This window comes from Lynx rufus, unplaced genomic scaffold (assembly GCF_022079265.1).
Source record: "Lynx rufus isolate CCGP_SWC_20201006 ecotype Redwood Valley unplaced genomic scaffold, mLynRuf1.p SCAF_13, whole genome shotgun sequence".
Classification (NCBI taxonomy): Eukaryota; Metazoa; Chordata; class Mammalia; order Carnivora; family Felidae; genus Lynx; species Lynx rufus.
Genome location: NW_025814827.1, coordinates 10,175,003 through 10,188,298, shown reverse-complemented (window position 1 = coordinate 10,188,298; position 13,296 = coordinate 10,175,003). Strand labels below are relative to the sequence as shown.

General features: G+C 42.9%; 1 protein-coding gene across 1 annotated transcript in view; it reads left to right on the top strand.

Annotated features, from left to right (window-relative positions):
• MAP2K1 (mitogen-activated protein kinase kinase 1) overlaps positions 1 to 13,296 on the top strand; it is a 79,405-nt gene that overhangs the window by 42,692 nt on the left and 23,417 nt on the right. Inside the window, exons 4-5 of the mRNA XM_047074911.1 lie at positions 4,820 to 4,897; positions 6,094 to 6,145. Of these exons, the coding sequence (XP_046930867.1) occupies positions 4,820 to 4,897; positions 6,094 to 6,145 (130 nt within the window). The remainder of the gene's footprint in view (positions 1 to 4,819; positions 4,898 to 6,093; positions 6,146 to 13,296) is intronic.

The window sequence follows — 13,296 nt, the reverse complement described above, 5'->3', positions numbered from 1 at the left end:
GTGAGTTGTCAGTGTGGATGGAGGGGCTTCTGAGCACCAGGTGTGTGTCGTCTCACGCCTGTGGTCTTTGGAACAATCAGATTCTTTCCTGAGTTACCTCCAAGTTCTGTGCAACTCGGAATTCTCCCTTTGTTAGAGGAACCAGGGCGCTGTTTGTAGGGTGAGCATGATTGAACTCCATGGTGCTTGCTTCAGATGTTAGGATTAGGCCCCAAACATGGATAGGCAGTGGCCTTTTCATTTATTCACAACTTGCTGGGACCTGTTTTATTGGCCTTATTTCACCTCTTGCTATGTGCAGTTCAGTTTTTTTTTTTTTTTAATTTGTCTTAAATTGATCTGTGGTGAGGCTTGCTCATTGTGAAATCCTTCATTCACTTTGGATTCATAGATACTGATCACAACCTTTGTACCTCTTGCTCTGTCCTTGCCACTCAACCCTTCCCTCCAAGAGGACAGGATGACTCAGGACATGACAAGGGTTGGCTTCCCGTTCTCTTGGCCCAGTTTCAGTATCTGCAGGTCAGCGTTCCTCCGGTGGATTTGGCTCTGTGGGTAGGGTAGGATCCTCCCTCATAAGTCTCTGAAGCAGAAGATATCTCTGGAGTTACCCAGGGAGGGGCCCGAGCCTAGAAAACTGGCTTTCAGAAGGTGGGAGGGTCAAAACCTTTTGAAGGCCAAGCACAGTGTTTGGCATCTATTAGGTGATAGGTGTTGAGCGGCCGAATGAAGGAGGCCAAGGTGGCGGAGGGCATGGACAGGCCTGGGACGCAGTGGGAGAGAGTTAGGCCTTGGAGTCCACAATGGAGTCTTCTGTTCCTAGATATCCATAGGCCCAGAGAGCAGCTGGAACAGTCTGTTGATTTTAGTGGAGAGGCTCAGAGCTACCAGAGATGGAACCCTGTAGTGAAGCTGTTGTGGCCTGAAATCCAGGCAGCCATGCTCCAGAGTAGCTCTCTGGTCTAACCCTGGACCCTCTCACCCCTTCTTGGTCCCTGAGTAGGCCTTTCTGCAGGAGAGCTCCCATCCTGGCCGCCTCTGACAGGAAAATTCTGACTGCTGGTGGCTACTTCTCTTTGGGTATTTCTGCTTTGTCTCAGCTTCCACCTCTCAAAGGTGTCACGTAGAGCTCTGTTCATTAACCACATCCCAACTTCAGAGGTTCTTTGTTTCTGTGTATGTCACAGTCCTTGTGTGTTCTAGGTCATTAACATTTCCCCCAGCTTTTTATCATGACGGTTTCAAACACAAAGCAAGGTGAAGGAACTGTATAATGTACACTGTAAACCCCCCACCTAGATTCTGCAATTACTGTTCTGCTGTGTTTGCTTTACCACATGTTGCCCATCTATCTGTCCATTGCTCACATCATTTCTTAGACGCAGTTTAAAGTGAATTTGTGTCACTGGCATCCATTGGGCCCCATCTTCTAAAGCACTCAGCCAGGGGCTGACTTTTGTAGAAGTAAACTGTGCTTGTGCTGCCCAGTCTGAATTTTTGAGACTCAAGGAGTAAATGGATGCCCCCCGGTTAGAACAGGAATGCTCTTGCCTTTGGGGAGGTAGATTCCTGCTCAAGTGGTAGCTGAGCACCCAGAGAACTGAGGACTCAGGGCTGATGGTTCTCATGCAGGAGGAAAAGCTTTTGATCTCTCTCTCCCCCCCCCCCCCCCCCATAAAGCATTTGTCTCTTCTATAGAAAACCTTCACAAAAGCGCCATTGACTTAGTTAATAATTGCCTTCTAAAAATAAGCACAATTTCAGCAGCTTTAGTCAGGGAAGGCAAGTTCTTGGCAACAGTGAAGTGGAATTAAAAGGTTGTAAGGTGAGTTGGAGGCAGCCCTGGGTAATTCTGACTGTGGTTCATGCTTCTTGAATCTTGCTAATCCCATTGTTCACACTGTAACTCTGCTTATAGCTCTGAAGGAGGTGAAAGGAAAGAGAGCCGAGTTTTTTTCCTTTTTAACAGGAATGTGTACCACAGCCCCAGGGAAAAGTGTGAGCTGGGCTGCCTGCTGTCCTAGGCTGTGGAACCTGAGAACCACGGGGTTAGCTTTTCTACCTCATTTGAATCAGATTTTGACAGAGTTGCTTTGTTACCTAGTTTTCAGTGCATAGTCCTCCTCCCTGATAATCAAGCAGCCGATCAAACAAAGGATCTGAAACCACATTCAACTGGAAGCAAAAGAGAAATGGCTTGGAAACTTTGTGCACTGGAGTTCCTCTTCCCATTGGCGAAGGAAACTGAGAGGTGCTATTATGTTTCTGGGAGACTTGGGTGTGGTTACCTGGGCTCTGATGTCCTGACTCGGCCACCAGGGATCTGCAGCATCGTGAAGGCAGCCAGGCTCACAGGGTGACTCACACCTCAGCCTGGGTCACAGCTTGGGCAGGGCTCTTTCAAGGACTCTTGGAAAAATAAATGTGTTCCCATGGGAGTTCTGTTGGGTTCTAGATCAGTGATTCCTCGTGTCTGGGTGGAAAGTATGGCACATAGGAAATTTTAGGTTGAAATTTAGGATCTTCCATTGTGCTGCTGGGTCAACTGACCCGCCCACCATTAATAGAAGACAAACATGTTTGGGGCTATTCAGGTGCATTTGAGAATTCACACCTGTCCTGCTTTCTTTTCCCTCAGCATCTGTGATCCAGAGTTGACTGTGACAGAAAGTGATTAGTCCAGCACTCCTTTGCATAAGCTTAGAATCTTTCAGTGGATAATCTATTTTTTTTAGCACTATTTTAGTAGACATTTCCTGAGGAGTCTGTACCCCTGAATGAATCTTAGTTTCTCACTGTCTCAAAAGAAAGCAGTGTTGTATCTATCTTACAGTGCCTTTGCACAAAATGGATGCTCAGTAAGTGCTCTGAATTGATTGTAGATTTAATTCTCCACTTTCTTAAAGGAATTCAGTAATTTAAAAGGGCAAAACATTTGTTCATTGTAGAAAATTTATAAACCCTAGAAAAGCACGGAGAAGAAACTATCATGCAACCAAAATCCCTGATTGTCTTCCTACATAGACTAGAAATAGCTTTTGATGACACTTTGGATGTTCTGGTTTTGTGTGAGTTACACAAACATTTTTTTATGTCTATAAGAGTGGAATTATGTTCTGTCCTTCTTTTTAATCGTGTTGTGCCTTGTTCTGTGACCTTATGCTCCCGGATATGTCATCGTGGCTGGGTGACTTTGGAGGCAGGAAGCTTACAGGGATGTCTTTCTGCTTGGCCATGTCTCGTCCGCTTCTGAGGTGTGGTTTCCGTGTCCCTCCTGTTTCCAGTCCTTCCTTTGCCACTTTGCCTAGGAATTGCTTCCTCCTCTGAGCACCTGTAGTGATGTCTCTTCTCATTCAACTGTTCGGTTCCTGCCTTGTTTCAGAGGAGAATTTAAGGTGCCTTGCCTTGTTGAGTGTTTTGTCTCCCCAAGTAGAGTGTGAGTGTGTGTGTGTGTGTGTGTGTGTGTGTTTCCTCCTGTGTCTAGTTTTTTCTATCCCTAGTTTCTCACATATCCCTATACCTTTCACAGAGGTGGTTAATAAATGATAGATGATACTGGTAACTGCTCAGTGTAGATGAGATACTCTAAAAATCAGTCTGAATTTGCATGAATTGTCTCTACTTCTGAGGATGATTTTAAATTGCGACTGATAATTGGCAGCTGGAAGCCATGGCCTATGAATGTAGCCGTGCCTCGCTACGTCAGGGTTCCTTGAGTGAAGCTTTTCTTCACGATCTCAGGTTACATTGTAGAATCCACGAATGAGAAGGCCGTGGTGTGTGAGCCCCACAGAGGCTGGCTTCATATCCCACGTGTGTCGTGTGTTGCATTCTCCCTTTCTGCCGTATACCTCCCCCTTTCCAGGTATAGAAGTCATACTCCTTCTTTGAGTAAGACATAAACTCAAATGCCATCTTTTAAGTGAAGTCAGAATTTCTTCTCTCTTCCGCATGTGTAACGTTTTCTTAAACCTATATCCTGTTTCGTTATATTTATTTACCCTACTAGTTTGTACATTTAACAAGGACAAGAAGTAGTTCTTTGTTTGTATCTTTATCTTCCATAGAACCTAACACTGTTCACGGCACTTGGTAGGATTTGTGGAAGGAATTGTTGCTTTCTATGACGTTTTTCTTTCGATTAGCTGTGAGTTTTTAGGATAATCTCCAATACAAGTTGTGACATACGCTGATGATCAAATGGCTAACATTTATTGAGCACTTACTGTGGGCTAGATGTTGTTCTGAGACCTTTGTATGTACCAGCTTGTTTAATACTTATAATAGCCCTATAATTATTTTAATAGCTTTAAGATATCATCCCCGTTTTACAAGTTGTGAGTAACCTGGTCAGAGTTCTCCTGATAGGAAGCAACAGAGTTGGTGAATTTAGACAGTTTGCCTCTAGAGCCTCTGGTCCCAACCATACATTGTTCTGTCAGTTCAGTGCAAACCTTTTTAAGATTTTATTTTTAAGTAATCTCTACACCCAGTATGGGGCTTGAACTCACAACCCTGAGATCAGGAATCACATATTCCACTGACTGAGCCAGCCAAGTGCCCCAGTGCAAGTCTTTTTTTTTTTTTTTTGATCCCTGAATTAGTCCTTTGTTTAATGATTATTCACGATTTGAGTTTCTAGTTATTTGATAGCTCCCACAATGCTGTACATTTCTGTCTTTGAGGTCTGGAACAAACCAAAGGGTACCCTTCCAGGAGGATTTGCCACATGTGGCATTCACTTTCCTGCCGAAGTTTAAAAACTTGAAAGGATGGTTAAAAACACTGTCACTAAATGGGTTGGTGTTCTTGTTCTTAGGATGGGGGTTCCTTGGATCAAGTCCTGAAGAAAGCTGGAAGAATTCCTGAACAAATTTTAGGAAAAGTTAGCATTGCTGTGAGTATATTGTATAATTTTTCTTCCAAATTCCCTCATTGATAAGTTAATGAGTTGGCAGGAAATGGACAAGGGAGGAAGATAGTAAGTTAGCTAAGGGAAGTTTGTAAGGAAAGTGGGGTTTTCTCACTAGAATTTTCTCTGTCTAAATCCTAGATACAACATACTCTCTCTCTCTGTCTGTCTCTGTCTCCAGAACTAGAAAAGCGACTTCCTTTATCTTAAAATTTGTATCTGGAGAAATAGATGGGATATCCAAAAGAATTCCCATTTGTGGCAGGAGAAGGCCTCTTTTTATATTTGTAGCTTTAGGAAAAAAACGAATCCAAGCACGTTTTCTTTTTTCTTTTTCTTTTCTCTTTTTCTTTCCGTTTTCTTTTTCTTTTCCTTTTCCTTTTCTTTTTCTTCTTTCTTTGTTTCTTTCTCTCCCTCCCTTCCTTCCTTCCTTCCTTCCTATATAAGTTTATTTACTTTGAGAGCATGCACGTGTGCGAGAGGGACAGGGGCAGAGAGAGAGAGGGAGAGAGAGACAGAGAGAAAGAGAGAGAGAGAGAGAGAGAGAAAGAAAGAATCAATCCCAAGCAGTCTGTGTGCACTGTCAGCACAGAGTCTGACATGGGCTCAATCTCATGAACCGTGAGATCATGACCTGAGCCAAAATCAAGAGTCAGATTCTCGGGGCGCCTGGGTGGCGCAGTCGGTTGAGCGTCCGACTTCAGCCAGGTCACGATCTCGCGGTCCGTGAGTTCGAGCCCCGCGTCGGGCTCTGGGCTGACGGCTCGGAGCCTGGAGCCTGTTTCCGATTCTGTGTCTCCCCCTCTCTCTGCCCCTCCCCCGTTCATGCTCTGTCTCTCTCTGTCCCAAAAATAAATAAACGTTGAAAAAAAAAAAAATTAAAAAAAAAAAAAAAAAAAGAGATTCTCAACCGACTGAACCATCCAGGAGCCCCAAGCACAGGGGTTTGTAAAGTTATATAAACTTGCAATAATCAACATTGCTTAAAAATAACTATATATCATCTAAAAAAGATGCTTTCTTGATATGACAGGTTGGAAATCAAATAAAAAATAAGGGAAGAGGGCAATTTTGCGATGTTAGTTGAAATATTTTCTATATCATTTTAAAATAGAGAGGCTGACTGTATTTTAACCACCCCCACTTCAGTTTCCCATCTTGTTACATTGTCTTTCCTCCAGGTAATAAAAGGTCTGACATACCTGAGGGAGAAGCACAAGATTATGCACAGAGGTAAGAAATTACTTGCTAGTTAGTATGTTTTGAATTTGAGCTGAAATCAAAAGTTGTTGCATCCTCTTTTGTGTTTTGTTTTGGTGTAAAAGCCATTGAATAGTATTTTTAATTTTTATTAACAAGTCTGTGACTATTATTTATTTATTTATTAAAAAAAATTTTTTTTTTAACGTTTATTTATTTTTGAGACAGAGAGAGACAGGGCATGAACGGGGGAGGGTCAGAGAGAGAGGGAGACACAGAATCCGAAACAGGCTTCAGGCTCTGAGCTGTCAGCACAGAGCCCGATGCGGGGCTCGAACTCAACGGACTGCGAGATCATGACCTAAGCCGAAGTCGGTCGCCCAACCGACTGAGCCACCCAGGCGCCCCGACTATTAGTTATTTTTGAAGTAATCTTTACATCTAAGGTGGGGCTTGAACTCGTGACCCTGAGATCAAGAGTCCCATACTGTACTAACTGAGCCAGTCAGGCGCACCAGGTCTTTGACTAGTGAGTTTGATGGCTAGGGCAGCAAGTTCCCCCTCTTGTTTTGGTCTGGCCTGTTACAGGTTACACCTGTTAGCTGAGGCTGTGACAGCCATGGTCACCCAGTAAGCCCAGGCCGGAGCCCCAATGGGAGCTTAGTTACCCAGTCGCCAGTGTCACCATCCTCCCACTGGACTAGACAGTGCATAGACCCAAAGCCATGACTGACTGGATGTGAGTTTGACTATAAAAGAAACTGATTTTTTTTTTTAAAGAAAGGTACATACACACTTACTGTATGATAATACACTCTTAGATATGTATCCAAGATAAATGAAACACATATGTCCATACAGATTCCTATACACATGTTGAAAGCAACTGTATACATGGTAGAAAGAACCAAAATGTTCTTCAGTCAGCAAAGAGAGAAATTACAGTCTATTCCTGTAACAGTGTACTATTCACCGGTGAAAAGGAACAGGCTACTGATGCTAAATCTCAAAATACATTTATGCTGCATGAAAGAAGCCTGATACACAACAGTACAAACTGTTTCCGTTTATATAAAATGGAGAAAACAACAACGGATCTGTAGAGACAGAAAGTCTAGGGAGAAATGAACATCAAAAGCATGAGGGTACTTTTGGGGGGTGGTTGGAAACGTTCTGTCTTGAGGTGGTAGATGGCTGGATTTATCCAACGTCAAACCTTCGGCTACAGTGGCTGTGACCACTTGCACCACTTCGCATATAAATTACATATAAATTATACCTCAATAAAGCTTGTTAGGAAAAAGAAAAAAGATGAAGAAGCCAGAGGACAGAAGAATGGAAGACCCAGTGCTGTGGATCGCGTTGCAGTGTGCTAAGGGTGTCAAGTTCAAGGAGGGGGAGGGCTGAGGAGGAGCGGGGTGGGCTGGTGGAATCAGCCCGCCGGCTTAGGAGCAACGGTAGATTAGGTGAAAAATCCTGAGATTGGAATTGCTTTTAAAAAAACTGTAAAATATACTTAACATAAAATTTACTATCTTAATGATTTTTAAGCATACACTTCCGGCAGTAAATACGTTCACATTGTTACGCAACCACCCCCACTGTCAGGATTGGTAAGGCATCAGTTTTGCTTTAATTGATGTGTAGATAGAAGGCCATCCCATTGAAAATCTCAGTAACCTATTTGTAGAATTGACCAATTGTGTCTGAAATGTGTGTGGAAATGCAAAGGACCTAGAATAGCCAAAACAGCTTTGAAGAACAACAACAAAGTTGGGACATTTAGACTACCTGATTTCCAGATTTATTATAAAGCTGTGATAATCAATAGTGTTCTATTGGTGTGAAGCTAAGCAGATCAAATAGAACAGAAGGAAGAATTCAGAAATAGACACGTACATGTAGTCAGTTGGGTTTTGACAAAGATTCCAAGGTAGTTCAGTAGTGGAAGGATAATCTTGTCGACAAATGACTCTGGAACAGCTGTATATCCGTTTGCACAAAAATGAACCCCCTCTATTACCTCACACCATAAACAAAGATGAACTCTCAGTGGATCTTAGATCTAACTGTACGAGTTAAAACTATAAGACTTTTGAAAGAAAACAAACTATCTTAGTGACCTCTGTTTTAGCATGAGTTTTTAAATAGGTCACAAAAGGCACAAACTGTAAAGGAATAGTCAAGAAATTGAAGTCCATCTAAATGAAAACATTTGCTGTTCAAAAGATACTGACAAAAATGAAAAGTCAAGTCACATGAAGAGAAGATATTGACAAAACCTTTATCTATCAAGTGACATTGTCTAAAATACATAAAGACCTCTCACAGTGTGGTAATAAAACATCACCCGGTTGGAAAAAATGGGTAAACATTTGAACAGACACTTTACTAATGAAGATAGATGAGTGGCTTATAAGCACATGAAAAGATAATTGAATATCATTAGTCATGAGGGAGATGTAAATTCAGATCACAGTGAGCTATGCTTCCACACCCACTGGAATGTCTGGAACGTCTGCAGAGTCTGCCCATGTGTTACTGTGGATGCACAGCAACTGGAACTCTCAGACACTGCAGGCCGAAATGTGAAATGGTGCAAGCATGTTGAAAAACAGCTTATCCGTTTCCTAAAATGTTAAGCATGTGCCTACTCTACATGCAGCCATTTCACTCTTAGGATTTTCCCTGAAGAAATGAAGGCATATGTCCGTTCAAGCCCATGAATGTTCAGAGCAGTTTTATTTGTATAAGCCCAAAACTAGAAATAACCCAAACGTCCGTCAGTAGTTAAATGGATAAACAAATTGTGGTACATCCATCCGCTAGGATATTACTCAGCAATAAAAAGAATAAACCATTGATACGTGAAAAAGTAAAACAGACAAAAAAAGAGCACATACTGTATGATTCCATTTATATAATTCTAGAAATTGCAAACTGATCTGCAGTGATGAAATGCAAATCTGTGGTTGCCTGGGGAGTGAGGGAAGGGGAGGAAGGGAAGAATTACAAAGGAGCACAAGGAGACTTGTGGGGGTGATATATTTATAATCTTAATTGTGGTGACGATCACATATATAGATTCATCAAATGATTCACTTTAAGTGTTGGGGTTTATTGTATGAAAATTATATACCAATAACGCTGTAAAAAAAACCAAAGCAAACAGAAACAGTGATGTTGCTGAAAACTAGTGATAAAGCAAGTTTCTTAATAGCAGCCAGGAAAAGGGACAACCACTTTGAAAGAGAGTTTGGTGGTTTCTTTTAAAATTAAACCATACTTGGGGCGCCTGGGTGGCGCAGTCGGTTAAGCGTCCGACTTCAGCCAGGTCACGATCTCGCGGTCCGGGAGTTCGAGCCCCGCGTCGGGCTCTGGGCTGATGGCTCAGAGCCTGGAGCCTGTTTCCGATTCTGTGTCTCCCTCTCTCTCTGCCCCTCCCCCGTTCGTGCTCTGTCTCTCTCTGTCCCAAAAATAAATAAATGTTGAAAAAAAAAATTAAAATTAAACCATACAATCAATCCCTCAACCCGACTTCTCCATATTAAGAGAAATGAATACATTTGTCCACACAAAGACTTGTGAACAAATGTTCATGCCATCTTTATTTACAATAGTCCCATACTAGAAACAGCCAAAATACTCATCACCAGACAATTGAAATAAACAAATTTTGATATATTCAAACAACGGAATGCAGCTCAACAATAAAAATGAACAAACAGTTGATAACAGTTTGGATGAATCTCAAAAACACCATGCTGAGTAAAAATAAGCTCTACACAATAGAATATCTACTGTATGATTCCATTTATATGAGTATATACAACAAACGTAATTAGTCCACAGTAACGTTGTAATTAGATTAGTGGTTGCCTGAGGGTTATGGGGGCTGGAGTGGGGATTGCCTTCAAAGGAATATGAGGGAACTTTCTGGAGTAATCAAAATAGTAAGTCTTGATTTTGGTGGTGGGTTCACAGGCGTATATGCGTCAAACTATAATCTTAAAATGGAAAACTGTAGAAAGCCTTCTACTTTCTAACTTCACTAGCTACCATGTTGTCCTTTTTCTAATGGCCATTAAGAAACATATCAATAAGGAGGTGTGGTATGACTTGCGTGGGGAACGCTTTTCCGGCAGTATGTGGACCTTATTCTTTTTTTTTTTTTTTTAAGACCTCTGAGTTCCAGGATAGAATATTTTTGTTTGTATATTAATTTCTAGGAAATAGGAGTAACTGAAAGGAGAGGAGAAACGAACGTGTTTTGAGCATGGGGCTGGGTTCGAGGGCTGCGAATGACCTCTAAATGTCACTCAGAGGGACCATTTGTGTTGTAAAGAGCTCTGGTGGCGCAAAGCCATTGTATCATCTATAAAATTGAATCCTCTTGCCTACTCCTAGGTTATTGTGAGGATTAAGGAAATGACATACGGAAAGCAACTTGCAAAAGGGTTTGCGTAAAGAAGGGCCTGACAGAGGCTAATTGCCTCCCTTATGCCTTCGTGTAGTTTGTGAAGAACTTGAGACCCAGTGACATTTCATTCCTTTTTCGAGCTGTACCTTGTGTGTTCTCACCGTTGCTCATATTATTACTTGCCTTTCCTGGGAACCTTACTTCCCTAGCCCGCCCCGTCCCTCACACTCCTATCTTTTCTAGACTAAGTCTGCTCAACTTTTTAAGTATAGCACCAAGGCTTGGGGATCTGCCAGTTCAAGTTCAAATCTTAAGTCTTTTACATACAGGGTATGTAAACTCTTGAGTTATTTATTCATCTACAAAATGAGGATCTTTCATGCCAAAGAGCAGTTATTGCAAATTACACACTTATTTCGTATGCTTGTGAGAATTAAAAGGGCTTCCTCAGTAAGCTATTAATAAATAACGTTACTGTTTAGCTTAGTTATATTGTTACCATGGTAATAATGTTACCGTTTAGCTCAGACATGTCTTTCAAGAAGCGTTCCGGGAACCAGCCTCTTCCCAAAGTGGATTAAGTGCTCCTTCTCTGTATTCCTTTGGTGCAGTGTCCATCCCTTTCTTACTATAATAAATAATGACTTTATTGAGGATCTGTTATGTACCAGGTGCTGTATTATGTGCCTTAGTGACTTTTCTCATTTACTGTTGACAACAGCCTTGTCTCTTGCCCATTTTTCAGTTGTGGAAACCGCTGCTCAGAGTTTGTTTTTCTCTGTCTAGTCTGAGTTTCCTCAAGTCAGGGGACAGGTCTCCCTCATCTCCGTATCCCCAGGCTCTAATGTAACAGCAGAGGATAGCTTGCCCTTGAAGGGCTGTTAAATGGGTGGATGTGTGATTAACTTGTGCCAGAACACACAGGAATCAACAGGGAAACTGGGCCAAGAACTCGTGTCTTCTACTTTTAACGCAGTCCTTAATCTAGTCCTGTGTTTCTCTCTTCCCACTGCCTTCCATGTACCATGCTCTGTGTCCTTGATGGAGAGTTCTAACTTGATGTCTGTTCCAAAGAGAGGAAAGTTTCAGCTCATTCCTGGAATAACCGACTTGCTTTTCCCCTTCTGCCCAGTACTGCCCCCACTTTCTCAGGAATTTCTTTTCCGGCTCCACCAATTACTGTTCTTTGGCATGAAGAGTGGCTTTGTGAGCCAGACGACTCTCTGGACAGATCTCTGTGCTGGAGAGTTCATTACTTGCCCAGCTAAGGAGGGGACGTCACTAGGACTTCTGCTCCAATGAGCAGTGTGTACAGGCAGCCTGGCCTGACTGCTCTACTCTTCAGACTCCTGCTGTTGGCGTCTTCTCCAGAAGTCCCGTAAGAATTCCCTGTAAGGCCTGGGCTGTGGAATGGTATTCTTACACAACACGATTGCTGGGCGAGAACAGTGAGTGGAGGATTCCTGGAAACCTGGGTGAGGGTGACACTGAGACAGTGAATCTCCCTGCCTCTGTCTTTAGGCTTCCTTGCTGCCAGGAAGTTCTTCCTCTGGTCTAAATATATTCTTTCCTGATGAAATTTAAACTCGGTTACTTCTCATTATGTCCTTGAGGGAAAATGGGGAAGACTGAAGAGGCTTTTCTCTGCTTCGCATTTTTATTTGTTCCTACTTGCTGATAGTGATTTACTGGTGATAACTTCGAGATTATTTCAGGTAGCTTCCGCTGGGTAATAAACCAGCCCAACACTTAGTAGTTTAAAAACAACAGTTTATTACTTCCTCTGAGTTTGTGAGCTGGTTGGTTGGACCTCGCCTCGTGTTTTCGCTCATCCTCCGAGAGGCTAACGCCCTGGCTTCTTCCTGTGATGGTCTTGGGGTTTCAGTGATAAGAGTGGGGTAACCCACAATGCTCAACACCATTGAAACCTGTGAGTACATCAGGTGTGTTAATGTCCTGTTGGCGAAAGCAAGTCATGTGATCAAGTCAGGACTAAGAAAGTAGAGGGATGGACTCTTACCTCGTTGGAAGGAGCTACAAAATATTACGGCCAGTTTTTCCACTCGATCACCGTGACAAAAGGCAGGGTTTGCATTCTGATGGGGCTACTTAAAAATGTGTAACCTTGGGCACGTCATTTAACTTCTCCAAACCTCAGGGAAATGGAGAAAATAGTCTACCTACAAAGTTGTGAGGACTGAGATCATGCCTACAAAGCCTTTAAAATCGTGCTCGACCAACACGGTGGGCCATGTGTGCACGCTGCTGCTTAGCCAGCTGGATGAGAAGTTTTTTATGATGGCCAGCAAAGGAAAAACCAGTCTGCTTTGGTTTAAGCATCTCGAAACTTCCTCATTAGAAGGATCCTGGGAAAGGTCAGAGAATTTTTTGAAGAGTGGAACCCACACACTTGAGTCGGGCAGAGACCAGGGCTCCTCTGGTTGGGAGCCTGGGTGGTGGAAGCAGAAAAGCAGCTGCCCAGAGTCCACAGCGAGCAGCCGCGGGGTTGCGTCTGCCGGGCCAGTCAGGCCTTTTTAGCCTCACGCGTGGGAATGTGTCGGTGGTCTAGAGCCGGGCACACCTGTGCCTAGACATTTTTCCCTGCGAGGAAGTGAAGTAACGGTAGTTGGGGAGAGACGGGCTGTTTTCAGGTGCCATTTAGGTACTGTTTTTTCAGCCACTTAGTAGTCCCTTGAAAGTGTTTCATTTATTTCGAGTCGACAGGTGAGTTGAAGGGCCGTTGGTCCTAGTGAGATACCCTGCC